The sequence below is a fragment of the Mesoplodon bidens genome (genome assembly GCF_964165515.1).
Source record: "Mesoplodon bidens genome assembly, chromosome: 3".
Lineage (NCBI taxonomy): Eukaryota > Metazoa > Chordata > Mammalia > Artiodactyla > Ziphiidae > Mesoplodon > Mesoplodon bidens.
In genome coordinates this window covers 24,781,957-24,800,016 of record NC_138178.1, presented here as the reverse complement: position 1 = coordinate 24,800,016, position 18,060 = coordinate 24,781,957, and the positions used below count along the sequence as shown (strand labels likewise).

Here is an 18,060-nt window from a genome sequence, read left to right as displayed (position 1 = left end):
AAAGATGATACAAATAGATGGAGAGATGTACCATGTTCTTGGATTGGAAGAGTCAACATTGTGAAAATGACTCTACTACCCAAAGCAATCTACAGATTCAATGCAATTCCCATCAAACTACCACTGGCATTTTTCACAGAACTAGAACAAAAAATTTCACAAGATGTATGGAAACACAAAAGACCCTGAATAGCCAAAGCAATCTTAAGAAAGAAAAACGGAGCTGGAGGAATCAGGCTCCCGGACTTCAGACTATATTACAAAGCTACAGTAATCACGACAGTATGGGACTGGCACAAAAACAGAAATATAGATCAGTGGAACAGGATAGAAAGCCCAGAGATAAACCCATGCACATATGGTCACCTTATCTTTGATAAAGGAGGCAAAAGTATACAGTGGAGAAAAGACAGCCTCTTCAATAAGTGGTGCTGGGAAAACTGGACAGCTACATGTAAAAGAATGAAATTAGAACACTCCCTAACACCATACACAAAAATAAACTCAAAGTGGATTAAAGACCTAAATGTAAGGCTAGACACCATCAAACTCTTACAGGAAAACATAGGCAGAACACTCTGACATACATCACAGCAAGATCCTTTTTGACCCACCTCCTAGAGAAACGGAAATAAAAAGGAAAAAAAAACAAATGGGACCTAATGAAACTTAAAAGCTTTTGCACAGCAAAGGAAACCATAAACAAGGTGAAAAGACAACCCTCAGAATGGGAGAAAATATTTGCAAATGAAGCAACTGACAAAGGATTAATCTCCAAAACATACAAGCAACTCATGCAGCTCAATACCCAAAAAACAAACAACCCAATCCAAAAATGCGCAGAAGACCTAAATAGGCATTTCTCCAAAGAAGATATACAGACTGCCAACAAAAACATGAAAGAATGCTCAACATCATTAATCATTAGAGAAATGCAAATCAAAACTATGAGATATCATCTCACACCGGTAAGAATGGCCATCATCAAAAAATCTACAAACAATAAATGATGGAAAGGGTGTGGAAAAAACGGAGTGCTCTTGCACTGCTGATGGGAATGTGGCAGCATGTGCTGCCACTATGGAGAACAGTATGGAGGTTCCTTAAAAAACTAAAAATAGAACTACCAAATGACACAGCAATCCCACTACTGGGCATATACCCTGTGAAAACCATAATTTAAAAAGAGTCATGAACCAAAATGTTCATTGCAGCTCTATTTACAATAGCCAGGACATGGAAGCAACCTAAGTGTCCATCAGCAGATGAATGGATAAAGAAGATGTGGCACATATATACAATGGAATATTACTCAGCCATAAAAAGGAATGAAACTGAGTTATTTGTAGTGAGGTGGGTGGACCTAGAGTCTGTCATACAGAGTGAAGTAAGTCAGAAAGAGAAAAACAAATACTGTATGCTAACACATATATATGGGATAAAAAAAATTGGTCAGAAGAACCTAGGGGCAGGATGGGAATAATGATACAGACCTACTAGGGAATGGATGTGAGGATACGGGGAGGGGGAAGGGTAAGCTGGGACAAAGTGAGAGAGTGGCATGGACATATATACACTACCAAACGTAAAATAGATCGCTAGTGGGAAGCAGCCGCATAGCACAGGGAGATCAGCTCGGTGCTCTGTGACCACCTAGAGGGGTGGGATAGGGAGGGTGGGAGGGAGGGAGATGAAAGAGGGAAGAGATATGGGGACATATGTATAAGTGATTCACTTTGTTATAAAGCAGAAACTAACACACCATTGTAAAGCAATTATACTCCAATAAAGATGTTAAAAAAAAGTGCCTCATCTTTGAAGAGATTTATGGAGTGAACTATGGCAAATACAGGTTAATGATAACTTTACATCACAAAACTGAACTAGGTAAAAATTCCCAGAACTAATGGAAAAAACTGGATTCAAGCAGAACAAGAATTAATAACACAGGACTGAATGAACTGAGGAGGAGGATTAGAATTTTTATGACTTCTTATTTGAAATATTGTTGGTACTTTAATGTTTTGTTTTTCTAGATTTGAGACTTATCATGACTTACAATTACGTAAAGTATACTTTTGTAAACAAAGATGAAACGTTTACTTTTTCTCTCTGATTCCTCCAGAATCCAGAAACCCTCAAGTATTCTTTTTATGGAAAAATAGTTATTTAAGTTAAGTTCAGTGAGAGTCTGTTTTTGTAACAGGACACAATTGGATACACTGGTTATATTACCAAGACCTTGACTGGAACGTGATATGTGAGAGAGATGTGTATAGACTCAGATATGACCAGACAGATTTAAATAACTAAAGTTGACTTTAGGAAGTCAGTAAAGTCCCTTGGGAAAATTGGACTGGTACTCTGGTACCAAGGTTCCTAGGAGCTAACCAGGTGAGTAAGAAAGGTAATTTCCTGGTAGGTTCCAGGAAACTCAGGATATTTTTTGGACCTCAGGAAGAGAGAAATTCACCCAAAGTTATAGGTATTGCAGGTAAAATCTTACTGTGAGACTTTGGCTTAGCTTAAAGCCTCAGAGGCTTTAAGAGTTCACTCTGAGATTCCTTTCCAGGAAAGTTTTTAAAAGAGCTTAAATGGTCAGTCACTATTCTTGCTGCACTATGTAATTAATCAGGCCAAGTTTAATGCAAACGAATTAGGTTTACTGTAATTATCTTTGGTTGAAAAAAATGGTGATGATACAGAGGAAAACTGTATCTTTGTAGATTTTAGATTCTAATCCTGGTAATTGTTTTTGAGGTTTTGTTATATACCTGTAAACTGGATTGGATCTTGAATACTCCTAGTTCCCTCAATTAACTGGCTGTGACTCTCCAAACTAATGTTTCCAATTTTCTCCCACCCTTCTGATTTGGAGTCACTAAGAACAAAGACTGCCCTTGCGTCTCCTTGGAAGGGACTCTACCAGATCTTCCTCACTAACCTGATGGCAGCCAACCTGCAGGGGCTTGAACCTTGGGTACATATCTCACAACTGAAGAAGTCCCCACCTAATGTTGGGTCCTGTACACCCACTGAAGACCTCAAAATCAAATTGAGAAGTAGCCGATGTTGAGGTAGACTGCTGGACAACTAAACTTGACACCCTCTCTTCTTCAGCGTTTACTCTGGCACTGGCCTGTAAAGATAACATCATCATCCACATCTCCCAGGCCATTGCTTGGGTGTGTGGGGGGGTATCCTTTTAGATTGCTGGATTTATCATCAAAAACTCTGATCTATCCATGACGTCAGAGACCCTCTGGTCTGTTTCCCTCTCTCTGGTTAATAACCCCAAACTTGGGGAACTTTGTATCTAGGCTTTGTATACAAAGAAAGGGACACAAGGCTAAGGGGAAGCAAACCTTTTCTTTGTCAGGGCCCTACTTCACTAAGCCAAGGCAACCTGTTGCACCTGGATTAACACTTCTGAGGAAGTTGAGGCTCAGTTACATAAAAATACTGAACAAGCCACTTGCCTTAAACAGGTGACTCTTTCAATGGGGTCTTTCTTTGACTTATTTGATTTTGATTAGTTTGGGTCTTGGGGCTGAAGAGCATTCCAGATATTGGAAATTATCCTACTTTTCATAATCATAGTGAACTCCCTGGAATGCTATATTCTTTCAAAGGCTTTAAATTTATGTTTGCAGCCACTGGCCACCAACTAAATGATCTCCCTAAGAGTGGAACTTCAAGAAAGCAATGAAGAGAATGACTGACTTAGAAATTGTGACCCTGAACTCTGTGGCCTGTGAATACCACCGATTAAGTGAAAAACATCCTGACCTGTGAACACCACACAAAGGACCATCAAAAACCATGAGAACTTCAGAACGGTAGCTGGGAGTGGTGCTAATACCTTAAATTTTGATCACATCTCCCAGTTAAGTTGAGGGTCTGATCAAAAGAGGCAAAAGAGGGGGTGTGATTGTTAGAAAAGAAACAACAGTCCCCAAATGGAATCACTTGTGCTAAGCCCACATCTCCAAACCGGCACTTAATATGTAAGCTAACTGCAATTCCAAACATCCCCAGGAATGTAATCTTAACCAGTCAGTCTGGAACTTCCTGATCAGCACCAGTGAGGACATCCATCTAAGGAAGGTGACCTTGACTGAAACAATCTGCTCTTTCCTTGTCGCTCCCTACTTTCTTCCTATAAAAGTCTTCCATTTCATACAGGTCCTCAGAGCTCCTTTCTGTTTGCTAGATGGATGCTGCTAAATTCATGAATTGTTGAAAAAAAGATAATTAGATCTCTAAATTTACTCGGTTGAATTTTGTGTTTTCTTTCCAAACCCTGTTATTTTCACCTAGGGTTATCAGAGATAGATCGGAGAAACTTTGTGTACCTGAGTTATTGAACTTTTTTTTTTTTTTTTTGCGGTACGCGGGCCTCTCACTGCTGTGGCCTCTCCCATTGCGGAGCACAGGTTCCGGACGTGCAGGCTCAGCAGCCATGGCTCACAGACCCAGCCGCTCCGCGGCATGTGGGATCCTCCCAGACCGGGGCACGAACCCGCGTCCCCTGCATCAGCAGGCAGACTCCCAACCACTGCGCCACCAGGGAAGCCCGAGTTATTGAACTTTTAATCTAGCATAATTAAAAAGAGAGGAAAACTATTTTTCTGTGTTTTTTTCCCCTGTAGGTGAACATTTAGATACTACAGAGATGACATGTCACTAAGACACATGGTATGAATATATAGGAGGCCCGTATCTGGACAAAGACATACGGTAAGATTGAATGCTATTTCCCGTTTCTAGCTGAGTGGCCTTAAGGCAAGGTTCATCTTTCTTAGCTTCAGTTTTCTCATAGGTAAAACAGAATAATAATATCTACTTCATTGGGTTTATAGAATTAAATGAGATAATATATTTAAAGTTCCTAGGAAACTATCTGGCACAAAATAGGCTTCAGTAAACCTAGTTTTAATCATATTTTCTTTATTTTAATATATATGTTGGAGCAGAAATGGCTGGTTGCCTCCCTTTCTTTCTTAGTAAAAAAAAAAAATTATTCTGGATGACAGTGTGCTTAAGATTCAACTTTCCAGCTTTCCTTACAGCTATGGAAGAGTCAGAGAGAGGCAAGCAGCAGTTTTTTGTGGGCCTTTTGGAAAAGTGACTTAAGAAAGAAGACTAAGCTGGCATGAGGTTGTTCTTTTTTCTCTAGAATGTGGCTGTGAGGGCTGGGCTCTAGCAGCCACATTGGACTGAGGAGTACCCTTGAGGATGGGAACTCAGTACAGTAAATGATGGAACAGGGAGCAGATGGTTCCTGGATCTCTGACACCATGGAACTGTCATACTTGCTTTGAACCATGTATGTAACTCCTTTTATATGAAGAGAAAAACACTTCTATCTCATGTAAGTCATTGTTACTTTCTATCCCTGTTACTAGCAGCCAATACAATTTCTAATTGACATACATGTTAATTCACGTTTAGACAAGTCTGAAATTGGGAGATGGCTTCTAGTTTTTAAAATAATTTTGTGTATCAAGAAAATAGGGCATCTAATTATTGATGGTATCTTAAAATCAAGAAAGCAGAATACTATTCTTCCAAGCTAGAACTTTTTTTTTTCTATTTACTACTTAGAATTAGGTAGCAAAAGGAAATAGTTTTCTAATTTAATCCCCATATAGTTTGAGTCTTGCCTCTTTGGGGAAACATAGAACTTAGCAGGTCAACAAGAAACATTCGTTGAATTAATTTAACAGGGACTTTCTAAAGTAATTTATGACATGTATTTTCAAGGTTTTATGATTAATTTGTTTCTAATAGATTTTAATTTGTTAGTGAGTACAGTTAAAAGATTCCTCCCATGGACACACTGATGTGCACCTACACAGAAAGCAATTCCTCCTGAAGAACAAAGAGCTGATTGAACAGCTTCTGCACAAGAAGCTGATTGAACAGCTTCTGCACAAGAAATGATAGAGGAACCAAGACCCAGCATCAACAGGAAACACCCCTGACACAGCGATCTGTAGTAGAGAGGGATACCACTGAGAGGCCTGTGCACAGACTTGCCCACCTTGGTGCACAGTGAGAAAAAAAAAAAACCCAGCAATTTAAAGGACACTTTAGACCATATTTGAAGGAAATCCATTTACTAACCTTAGAGCATCTGCCAAACATGTGGGGAACTGCTGGAACTCTCTCCAGGGTTGGAGGTGCTGTGCATGGATGGGAAAACAGTCCAGACACTGTAGCCAGCCTGCCAAGGCCACCACAGCATGCCCCAGGCCTGCACTAGCTACAGCCATGCTACCAGGGTGGCTTTGGTGTGGTATATATCCTAGGCCACTCTGGCTCATGTTGCTCCAGCCATCCTGCCAGGGTGGCCACAGGACACCCTGTCCAGAGGCACCCCCCACCCCCCAGCCCATACCTGCTCCAGTTCCAGCCCCCCTCACCCCTAGGCTGAGCCTGACCCAACCAGCCTGCCAAAGCTGCCCAGCCCACACAGGGGATGCTCCTTATACAAGGCCACCTTTAAAACCAGGAGATGTAGCTGTCTTACCTAATTCATAGAAACAAACCAGAAAGTCAAACAAAATGAGGAGACAGAGGATTATGTTCCAAATGAAAGAACAAGATAAAACCCTGGGAAAAACACCCTAATGAAATAGAGATAAGTAAATTACCTGGATTTAAGAGTTCAAAGTAATGGTCATAAAGATACTCACTGAACTTGAAAGAAGAATAAAGGAACACAATGAGAACTTCAACAATGAGTCAGAAAATATAAGAAAGAACCAATCAGAACTGAAGACTACAATAACAAATGAAAAATACACTACAGGGAATCAATAGCAGATTAGATGATACAGAAGAATGGATCAGCAATCTGGAAGACAGAAGAGTGGAAATCACCCAATTAAGAAAAAAATTTTAAAAATGATAGTTTGAGATACCTCTGGCACAACATCAAGCCTACTAACGTTCACATTATAGGGGTCCCAGGAGGAGAAAAGAAAAGGGCTGAAAGCTTCCCTAACTTGGTGAAGGAAACAGATATCCAGGCCCAGGAAGCAGAGAGTCCCAAACAAGATGAACCCAAACGGATACACCCCAATACACATTGCAATGAAAATGGCAAAAATTAAAGATAATAATATTAAAAGCAGCAAGAGGAAAGCAACTAGTCACCTACAAGTGAACCCTTATAAGACTGTCAGCTGAATTTTCATCAAAAACTTTGCAGGCCAGAGGCAGTGGCATGATAAAGTGCTGAAAGGAAAAAAAAGGAAAAAAACTTAAAACCAAGAGTACTCTACCTGGAAAAGTTATCATTCAGAATTGAAGACAAGATCAAGAGTTTCCCAGACAAGTGAAAACTAACGTAGTTCATCACCGCTAAACTGGCCTTAAAGAAAACCCTTTAACATTTTTTGTAAGTGAAACAAAAAGGCCATAAACAGAAATATGAAAATATATGAAAGAAAAAATCTCACTGGTAAAGGCAAATATATAGGAAAGGCTGTGGAACAGCCACTTAAACTAGCATGAAGGCTAAAAGACAAAAGTAGTAAAATCAACTATAACTACAATAGAAGTGAAGGGATACACAAAAAGACATAAAATATGACATAAAAACCAAAATGTTGGCAAGGGGAGTACAAATGTAGTGCTTTTAGAATGCATTCTAACTTAAGTGACTTTGGGCTTAAAATAAACTCATATACATATATGAGAGAGAGAGATGAACTTCATGGTAGCTGCAAATCAAAAACCTATTATGTACAAAAAATAAAGAGAAAGGAACACAAACATCACATTAGAGAAAATGATTAAACCACAAGGAAAGAGGCAAAGAGAATAAGAAAGGAACAGAGAAGGGCTACAAAAGCAACCAGAAAACAATTAACAAAATGGCATTAAGTACATATCTATCAATAATCACTTTAAATGTAAATGGACTAAATGCTCCAATCAAAAGACACACAGTGGCTGAATGGATTAAAAACAAAAAACAAGACCCAACTATATGCTGCCTCCAAGAGACTTCAGACCTAAAGACACACACAGAATGAAAGTAAAGGGATAGAAAAAGATACTCCATGCAAAAGGAAATGAAAAGAAAGCTGGGGTAGCAATATTCATAGCCAACAAAATAGGCTTTAAAACAATACTGTAACAAATGACCAAGAAGGACATTACATAATAATAAAGGGGTCAATCCAAGAACAGGATTTAACATTTGTAAATATTTATGCACCCAACATAGAAGCACCTAACTATTAACAGACATAACAGGAGAAATTGAAAGTAATACAATAATAATAGGGGACTTTAATGCCACTTTCAACAATGGATAGATCATCCAAGCAGAAAAATCAATAAAGAAACACTGGCCTTAAATGACATACAGAACATTCCATCCAAAAACAGAATACAGATTCTTTTCAAGTGCACATGGAACATTCTCCAGGTAGGTTATGTTAGGCCACCAAACAAGTCTCAATAAATTTAACAAGACTGACATCATACCAAGCATCTTTTCTGACCACAATGGTATGAAACTAGAAATCAAAAGAAGAAAATTGCAAAAAACACAAAGAAATGGAGGTTAAACAACATACTACTAAATAACCAATGGGTCACTGAAGAAATCAAAGAGGAAATAAAAAATACCTTGAGACAAATGGAAATGCAACTTTCCAAAGTCTATGGGACACAGCAAAAGCAGTTCTAAGAGGAAAGTTCATAGAAATACAGGCCTACCTCAAGAAATAAAAATCTCAAACAACCGAATTTGACACCTAAATGAACTATAAAAAGAAGAAATAAAGCCTGAAGTTAATAGGAGGGAAATAATTAAGATCAGAGTGGAAATAAATGGAGACAAAAATAAAAGTAGAAATGATCATTTAAGAGCTGGCTCTTTGAAAAGATAATGAAAACTGATAAACCTTTAGCCACACTTATCAAGAAAAAAAGATGGCCCAGATAAAATCAGAAATGAAAGAGAAGTTATAACTGACACCACAGAAATACAAAGAATCATAAGAGGCAACTATAAACAATTATATGCCAGCAAACTGCACAACCTAAAAGAAATGGATAAATTCCTAGTAACATTCAATCTTTCAAGACTGAATCAGGAAGAAACAGAAAATCTAACAGACTGATAATCAGTAATGAAATTGAGTAAGTAGGAAAAAACAAACAAAAACTCCCAACAAACAAAAGTCCAGAACAAGATTGTTTCACAGGGGAATTCTACCAAATATATAAAAAGAGTTAATACCCATCCTTCTCAAAATATTCCAAAAAAATTAAAGAGGAAGGAATACTTTTGAACTCATTCTGTGAGATCAGCATTACCATGATGCTACAACTAGACAAAGACACCACACAAAAATTACAGGCCAATATCCCAGATGAATACAGATGTAAAAATCCTCAACAAAATATAAACAAACCAAACTGAACAATATATTAGAAGAGTCATACACCATGATCAAGTGGGATTTATCCCAGAGATGCAAGGATGGTTCAGTATCTACAAATCAGTCAACGTGATACACCATATTAACAAAACGAAGGACAAAAACCATATCATCTCAATAGATACAGAAAAAGCATTTAAAAAAATTTAACATCCATTCATGATAAAAACTCTTATCAAAGTGGGTATAGAAGGAATACACTTCAACATATTTAGTGAAGGCCATATATGACAAACCCACAGCTAACAACGTATTCCATAGTGAAGAGCTGAAAGCTTTTCTTCTAATATCAGGAAAAAGACAAGGATGCCAACTCTCACCACTTATAATTCAAGATAGTATTGGAAGCCCTAGCCATAGCAATCAGACAAGAAAACGAAAGATATCCAAATTGGAAAGGAGAAAGTAAAACTGTCACTATTTGCAGATGACATGATACTATACATAGAAAACCATAACGATACCGTGAAAAAACTAATATTAGAGCTTATAAATAAAGTTGCAGGATACAAAATTTATATGCAGAAATGTGTTGCATTTCTGTATCCTGTGTAAAGAGAAGGTAAGAAAACAATCCCATTTACAGTTGCATCATAAAAGGATAAAATACCTAGGAATTAATTTAACTAAAGACGTGAAAGACCTGTAGTCTGAAAACTAAAAGATACTGATGTAGAAGATTCAAGATGATACAAAGAAATGTGGAAAGACATCCTGTGTTCATGGATTAGAATACTTAATATTGTTAAAATGTCCATACTACAGAAAACAATCTACAGATTTAATGCAATACCTATCACAATACCCATGGCATTTTTCACAGAACTAGAACAAATAATCCTAAAATTTGTATGGAACCACAAAAGACCCCAAAGAGCCAAAGCAATCTTTGCTTTGCTAAGCAAGTCACATATGCTTGGAATCCTCGTTGTTATATAAGTTAAACCAAATTCTAAAAAATAAGCAAGCAGACAAAATAATCCAGAAGTAAGGCCCTTTCCCAACTGATTACATTAAAAAATTACCCAGAGGAAATCATGATTCATATCGATTGCTGCTGTTTACACTCACTTGTGGCATTTGGTTATTTTGTTTGACATACAAGGTTTGAAAAAGAAATCAGTACTATTAAGTATAAAATAAGTTACAAGGATATATTGTACAACACGGGGAATCTAGCGAATGTTTTATAGTAACTATAAATGGAGTATAACCTTTAAAAATTATGAATCACTATATTGTACACCTATAATACTGTACAGCAACTGTACTTCAATAAAAAATAAATAAAATTAAAAAATCAAGACATCTCAAATCAGGGTCCTTCAGAAAGTATAATGTAAGCTTCGCCTCTCCCCCCACCCCACCCCACATCTCTTATTTCTAAAAGGACTCAATTCCTTGAAATCTAAATAGTGAGACAGTCATTTTTATATTTGATATGTACATTCTCTGACACTTTTTCTCATGCATTTACTTTTCTGGTTTTGGTAAAGCATTACATAGGCTTGAAATCTTAAGAGCATTTCCTTTAACAGGGCAAGAAGCAAACTCTGCCTGAGGCTCTAACTGACAATCAGAGAAGGAAACATACCTATTTTCTGCAAAGTGGGATTCATAACAGCCTTCCCTACACGGTATGAAAACAATGATACAAACAAATATATAAAAACAGCAGGGAAAGGTGCCAAGTGAAACTTGATTACATAATGCCCCTAGAAGCCTGGTCTGAGGTGTATTTAGTATTTTGATAAAAGTCCCACAATATTTCAAGAGGAAAAATGAGATTGTAAGTAACCCCTAGGGTGCACGGCAAATTTAGAACACAGACCAGGAGAGTGGGACAGAGTTCCTTACTTTGTCTTCCAGTAAAATATCTGCACCATCCCAGACCAACAGATATTTATGATCTCCAGGAGGAAATTTCTAGCAGGAAATCTTTCTAACCCTCATTATCAGAAATTCCAAACTCCTTCCTGCTGTAAAACATAAGCCTACTTTTAAACAGCTTATCATAATCCCTTTATTCCTTCATGCCTTCTTATAGCCACTACACCTCTGCTGTCCAAGACCCTTTCTGCCTATTCTAATTTCTATTCAAATTCTAATTTCTAGTTTTCTCAGCTCTGGTGCTTAGAGTCTGCATTCTGCAATTAATATTACTCACCACTGTTAGAAGTGTCATTCTTGCCTCTTTAATTTTTTATAGTATGAAATTCTCCAGGTCAGGAACTGTATTAGTTCTATATCCTTCACAATGCTTTGAATACAGTATATGATCATTGAGTGATTTTTCATGGTCTGGTTTCTCTTTATTTTAGCCAAGTATATTTATTCATTTATTCCCTAATTAAACACTTGTTGAGAATCTACTGGGAGCTGGAGGAGTGGTGATGAAACCCCTAGTGACCGTCCACATTTTCTGGCTGACTCCCAGTTTCCCCACTAACACCTTCTGTGGCTGGAGGCATCTTGAGGTCCTCGGTTACTTGTCCTAAGGTAGGACATTATCATCAAGGCTTGAAACAGAACAAGAGAAAAACTCCTCATGTTCTTTGGACCTTAACCACATGGCTCCACATGGGTCTGCTTATTATTCTAGGCTACATACATAGGGATAGGGTCAAGTAGGGTAGAAAAATAAAAAAAGAAAATCATTATGTTTGTGCAGAAAGACTGACCTACAAGGATGTTCACTTCAGTGTTATTGAAATCAGAACAAAATTTAGAAGTAGCCTAATTAGATAAATTATAGAAGAATATCCACAGATGTGAGGAAATGTAGAGTGTTGAAAATTCAAGTTACAGAACAGGAGGTATTTACAGTAGGTCATTATTTTTACCTTTAAAAATCTAATGGGGGAAAAATCTAGAAGGATAAACTTAGAAGTATTAATGGTGCATATACCCAAGTGATGGGATTACATATGATTTTCTTCTCTGAGCATATAAGCACTTTCGAAATTTTCTAAAATGATCTCTGAGCATATAAGCACTTTCCAAATTTTCTAAAATGATTTCTTCTCTGAGCATATAAGCACTTTCCAAATTTTCTAAAATCAATTTTCTAAAACGATTTCTTCTCTGAGCATATAAGCACTTTCCAAATTTTCTAAAATGAGTCAATTTTTTTTTTAAGGAAAAAGGAGATCAGGAGGAGAATTCTCCCAGAACAGAAGAGACGCTTCTGACAAAATTCACCCTTTTACCACAATGCTCAGGGCCTCACTGATGAAGCCTGCTCTAAAGGATGATCTTCTACTGGCCTCATAAAGGAAAATAACAGTGCACACACGTTCTGATCTAGTTTTCCAAATTTCGTCTCTTCAAATACATGTATGGTAGATGAATAAACAGATGTCACTTTTTCCCTCTCACAAAGCACTGCTTTGTTAAGCAAGTCACACATACTGCTTATGTAAGTTAAACCAAATTCTAAAAAACAAGCAAATCCAGAAGTAAGGCCCTTTCCCAATCAACTACATTAAAAAATTCTAAGTAATATTTCAATGGTGTTTAGAGCAAAAGAAATTTTTTTGTATGGATGGAAGGTGGACTCAAAGGTAAAGAAGAAATATACGGAGAGAGTACCCCATGTCTCCAAATGAGGGCTGCCAGGAGCACCCAGATTTACTGGGGTGAGAGGCAGAGATGAAGGATAGCCTTACCTTGGTCTGGAACGTACAGAACATGTGCGTTAAGAATGGATGCTCCCAGGCCAAGGAGAGAACTCTCTTCTCTACCATTGTACACTCCACATCGTCGTCCATCAAAACCACATCTTTCTTTAAGGCTTTTATTGCGAAAAATTGATTGGTTTTCTTGAACTCTGCTAGGAAGACCTAGAGGGAAGGGGAAGACACTTTATTTGGATTCATACTCATTAAAGAAGAGTCACGAAGTCCTGAGAGAGATGTATTGGGTGAGAAAAGACGACTTCTCCAATCCTCCTCCACCCCCTTTTTGGAGACAAATAGAGCTTCACAGGTGTGGGATGATACGGAACGGTTTCATCCTCTCTCTACCTTTCAAAGGGTTTCACAAAACTACAGTGCAATTGGATGGGTTATTCTCAGCCCCTGAAAAATTCTATTTAAAAAAGTGTGCCCTGTCTACCCAGGGACCTGAGTAAGTTTATAAGAACATTCAGAGGCAAATATGTATTGAAGGAAGCAGCAGCAAGTAGTGGAAGGAAGACTTGATTGTTCTTGAAGTATCACTGAAAATGAGCATAAGACCTTACTCTAAGTTTTACCCACTTTTTCAAGGCAAAAAAAGAATATGTGAGGAATTGAGCTTTCCTGATGTGCTTAAAGAATGGACAGCATTTCCTCTGATGGCACAGACACTAATATTATCTTCAAGACCTACTATGTGTCAGACATCCTGCTATGTGCTTTACATGTGCTATCTAATTTTAGTATCTATTTAATTCTTAGCTCAGAACACTCTGCAACACAGAGAGATAGTAATAATTTTTAAAAAACTAGGCTCAAAGGGTAACTTTCTCAAATTCATGGAGCTACTCAGTGGGAAATCTGACTCCAAAGTTTACTTTTTCCACTTGATTTCATGAGTCTTGTAAGAAAGGACACCAGATGGCATGTAATGGAGAGTTTCACCAACTTTCACTTTTGCAAATGATGCAGCCACAGACGATTGACAGGAGTGAGGACATGGCATTTGGAGACAGAAAACCCCAGCTCAGGCCTCATTTCACTTACTAGCTGTGGGAATGTGGGAATGTGGGCAAACAAATTAACCTCCCTGGGCTGCTTCAGTTCCCGAATGTGTAAAAGTGGTAACTATCAACACACTGCTGACTTACAGGACTGTTGTGAAAATCAAATACCAGGTGGGAAAGTGATTTGTGAACTGTAAAATGCTTTCTAAATGACAGTTACTGGAATCTAAAGAACAAAACAAATGGATGTATATAACAAAACAGAAAGTGACTCACAGATATAGAGAACAAACTAGTGGTTACCAGTGGGAAGAGGGGAAGGGGGAGGGGCAATATAGGGGTATAGGATTAAGAGATACAAACTACTATGCATAAAATAAGTAAGCAACAGGGATATGTTGTATAGCACAGGGAAATACAGCCATTATTTTGTAACAACTTTAAATGGAGTATAAACTATAAAACTATTGAATCATTATGTTATACATCTGACACTAATATTGTAAATCAACTATACTTAAAAAAAAACCTTGCTATTTGCTTCTTTTAGTGACTTTTAGGGAATGTTGACATTAATGATGTTATACCAATAGTGAAAATGCATGTGTCTATGTTTAAAATAATACAGTGCAGACACATAACTTTGGGGTAGCTGGCTTGATACAGGGGGTAGAGCTTAGATGAGAATTCAGGTAAATGAATGATGTGCATACATATCCCCAGAAAACATGCAATTTGTTCTCCTGGGCCTAAAATCGATGGAGAACCAGAATATAGAGGCTACCATTTTGGTGAGGAACCATACTTCCTATATAGAGTGAAAAGAAAGAAGAAAAACAAGTTTGAGTATTCTTAGTGTTGGAAGAAAAGGAGATATGGCTGCCCCGTTCTGCTCTGGTGCTTCATGCCCCTCTCCTTGGGCCCCACGGTGCAGCCCCCTCAGAGTGCAGGGATCCGGGGTCCTGATGGTGAGGGGCTTACTGCTTTGGACACAGAGCAGAGGATACCTGAAGCTCTCAGCTGTCCCTTGGGTTATTTACTAAGGCATATAGGTTTAACTTAATGTCTTCTTAACCTTGTTGAAAAGTAAAATCAACACGGGAACAAAGAAAAGCTTTTCTTTAATAATTAAAAGTCCTCTTTTGGTAATTGCTTCTTTCAATAAAACATCCCCAAACCAGCCATAAACTAAGAAGCTGAAAAAAAAAAAAAGCCATTTCCATCTCTATAATGTGCTTTTAATTTTTGGAAACAGGTTATAAACTGCACATTAATTGACGTTAATTTTAATGAAGACTGGTTGTAAAATTGCCTATTACACTCAGATTAACACCAGACGAGCCTGCTATGGTTCACGTTATTGTGGAAACAAAATAAACGAATTATTGGATATCAGCTACAGTTTGTAGGGCAGAGTGGATTCTGCCGAAGGCAATGCCTTGGTATTATATAGAAACCCCAACTGCAGCACAATGTCATTCAGCTATGGCAATACCCAGTTACATTATTATTAAATAAACTGGGTAAGTTTTGCAGCCAAAGTCTAGTGAGCAGGTGCCGAGCATAATGCTGGTCTTGGTTGCACAAATTCATGGAACAGTAGTCTTTGGCTAAAATTTTCCTAGACGTTGCATCCAATATAAATATAAAACAACTGAGAGTTCCATTAATACATGTGATATCCTTAATATTCAAAATAACCTAAAAGCCTATATTCCATGACATCCCTCTTTACAATCACTGGCTTGAAAATCTCCTCTTGTCACCGAGAGTTGATTATAATTTCTTCCATTATGTCTCCTTCCTCCTCTCCTTGCCCTCTGTGACTGACTAATGGCCCATAACCTGAGTGAGTGGCAGGAAGAATTTAGAAGAGGGACTTCCTCCGTGGAACTTTTCCTAAGACGCTCAAGCTAGGGCCGTGTTCTGGGCTGAATTGTGTCCCTTCCAAATAACTGATATGTTGGAGTCCTAAACCCCAGCAGCTCAGAGTGTGGCCATATTTGGAGACAGGGTGCTTACAGAGGTAATTATGTTAAAATGAGGTCATTAGGGTGGATCCTAATCCAATATGACTGGTCTCCTTATAAGCAGAGGGGGTTAGGACACAGACATGCACACAGGAATGGCCATGTGAGGACAAAGGGAGAAGACAGCAGGGACACCCAGGAGAGAGGCCTCAGGAGAAACAGCCCTATCCACACCTTGATCTTGGACTTCCAGCCTCTAGAACTAGAAGAAATAAATTTCTGTTGTTGAAGTCTCCCCACCTGTGGTATTTTGTTACAGTAGCCCTAGCAAACTAAAACAAGGCTGAGGACATTTGGTAGAGAAGAAATCATACAGAAGGTAAAAACCACACTCCAGGTTTGAGAAAGGAACAAAACAACAACAAAAAACCCACCAACGAAACAAAAATATCTGTGAAACAGGAACCGGCTGAGGCACCTTCTCATTTCTTTGGTGTCCAAAGATACTGAACACACAAGCTTGTGGGACGAACACCTTCCCAGTGAAATGGCTTGAATCGTTGTTCCCAGGAAGCAGAGGCTGCTATTCCCCAGAGCTCCCCGGGTCCCTATTTATTCAGATGTCTCTCTGCCCTCTAACATATATCACATCACATGACAGTTCCTGACCAGGAATGTGCTCTCTGCACACCCATGTGTGGTTCAGTTCCACCAGTTCAGTTCCACTGGCCAGATTTGCTCTTCAATTTCTGGAAGTTGGGCCACAGAATTCTACATACAATATCATACCTTGCCAAAACTTCCTTTCCCCAACATTTTGTGCAAGGTAAAATCCTCGATTTTTAATTTCATATGTAGAGATGGTCTTTCTACGTTAAGTTCAGGTTCTGGACGATGGCCTACTTTCTCCATCTCATCCAAGGGAGACTCCCAGGAGATCCCCTGAGGCTCTGAAAATGGCAAATCAGTGGTTAAAAGGAAATAAGGAACAGCGGAAGGTCGTTCTAGCTACTTTGAGAACACGCTTTCTTTTCCACATCCCATTCTGAAGCTCCATTCAGAGCGATGCAGAAAGGGGTTCCTGCAGGGCAAAAGCAGCACCTCCTGCCTGGGAGCCTGGTATCTGGGGGGTGGACTGTGGCTCTTTATGCAACAGACTGGGGAAAATATCAAGTTAAGAAACATTCCAATCAGCAAAAGACCATCTATGCAACAGGAATGAGCACTTTTGATAATGCCGAATCACGGACAAATAGGGATTTTAACCAAATTGGAGGAAAAATGATTCTCCGTTGCTTGCGTGGCTCACAGGCACAGTGGCATCAATTTCTGTGACCACGTGGGGACGACGACATGGCTAGCAGATCATTATAAAGATCTGAAATGCATCATTCGCCACAGTCTTCGAGTCAAGATGCTACCTACCTTGATCATGTCTGAGACACACAGTCTACTCCTCTGCCCGGAGACCCTTCCCAAATCTAATCCAAACCCTTCTTTAAAAAATTTTCAGGACAGTTTATTCCTCACCCCCTGCCAGAGAAGGTGTAGAAAAACTTTTCTGGAGCCTTCCTCCGACCCCCTTATAACATTTCTTTTTTTAAAATGGAAATACATTGACATGTCACATTGTGCTAATTTAAGGTGCATAACATGTTGATTGACACATTTATCTACTGTGATATCACTAGATAGTTAGCACCTGTATCACATCACATAATTATCATGTCTTTTTTTGTGGCTGGAATAATGACATTTATTTTCCGATCTCTAGGTTTAGCTTTCATATTCTAAGTCCAAGGAAAATAAGTATTTTATAATGTATGCTGAAACTATTCAGAATCACATGGTCATATCCTCTCATGAAGGACCTTCAAACAGAAGGCTGGATAAACTTCCATAACATCAAAAATGTTAAGGACGTTAGGCTATTCTTCCC

The 18,060-nt window shown here is 38.5% G+C and overlaps 1 protein-coding gene across 4 annotated transcripts in view; it reads right to left on the bottom strand.

Annotated features, from left to right (window-relative positions):
* PRKCQ (protein kinase C theta) overlaps positions 1–18,060 on the bottom strand; it is a gene marked incomplete at its 5' end in the record, with an annotated part of 105,751 nt that overhangs the window by 60,005 nt on the left and 27,686 nt on the right. For all 4 annotated transcript variants that reach the window (XM_081226775.1, XM_081226776.1, XM_081226777.1 and 1 more), the window contains 2 exons: positions 13,136–13,309; positions 16,911–17,071. In XM_081226775.1, the coding sequence (XP_081082901.1) occupies positions 13,136–13,309; positions 16,911–17,071 (335 nt within the window). The remainder of the gene's footprint in view (positions 1–13,135; positions 13,310–16,910; positions 17,072–18,060) is intronic.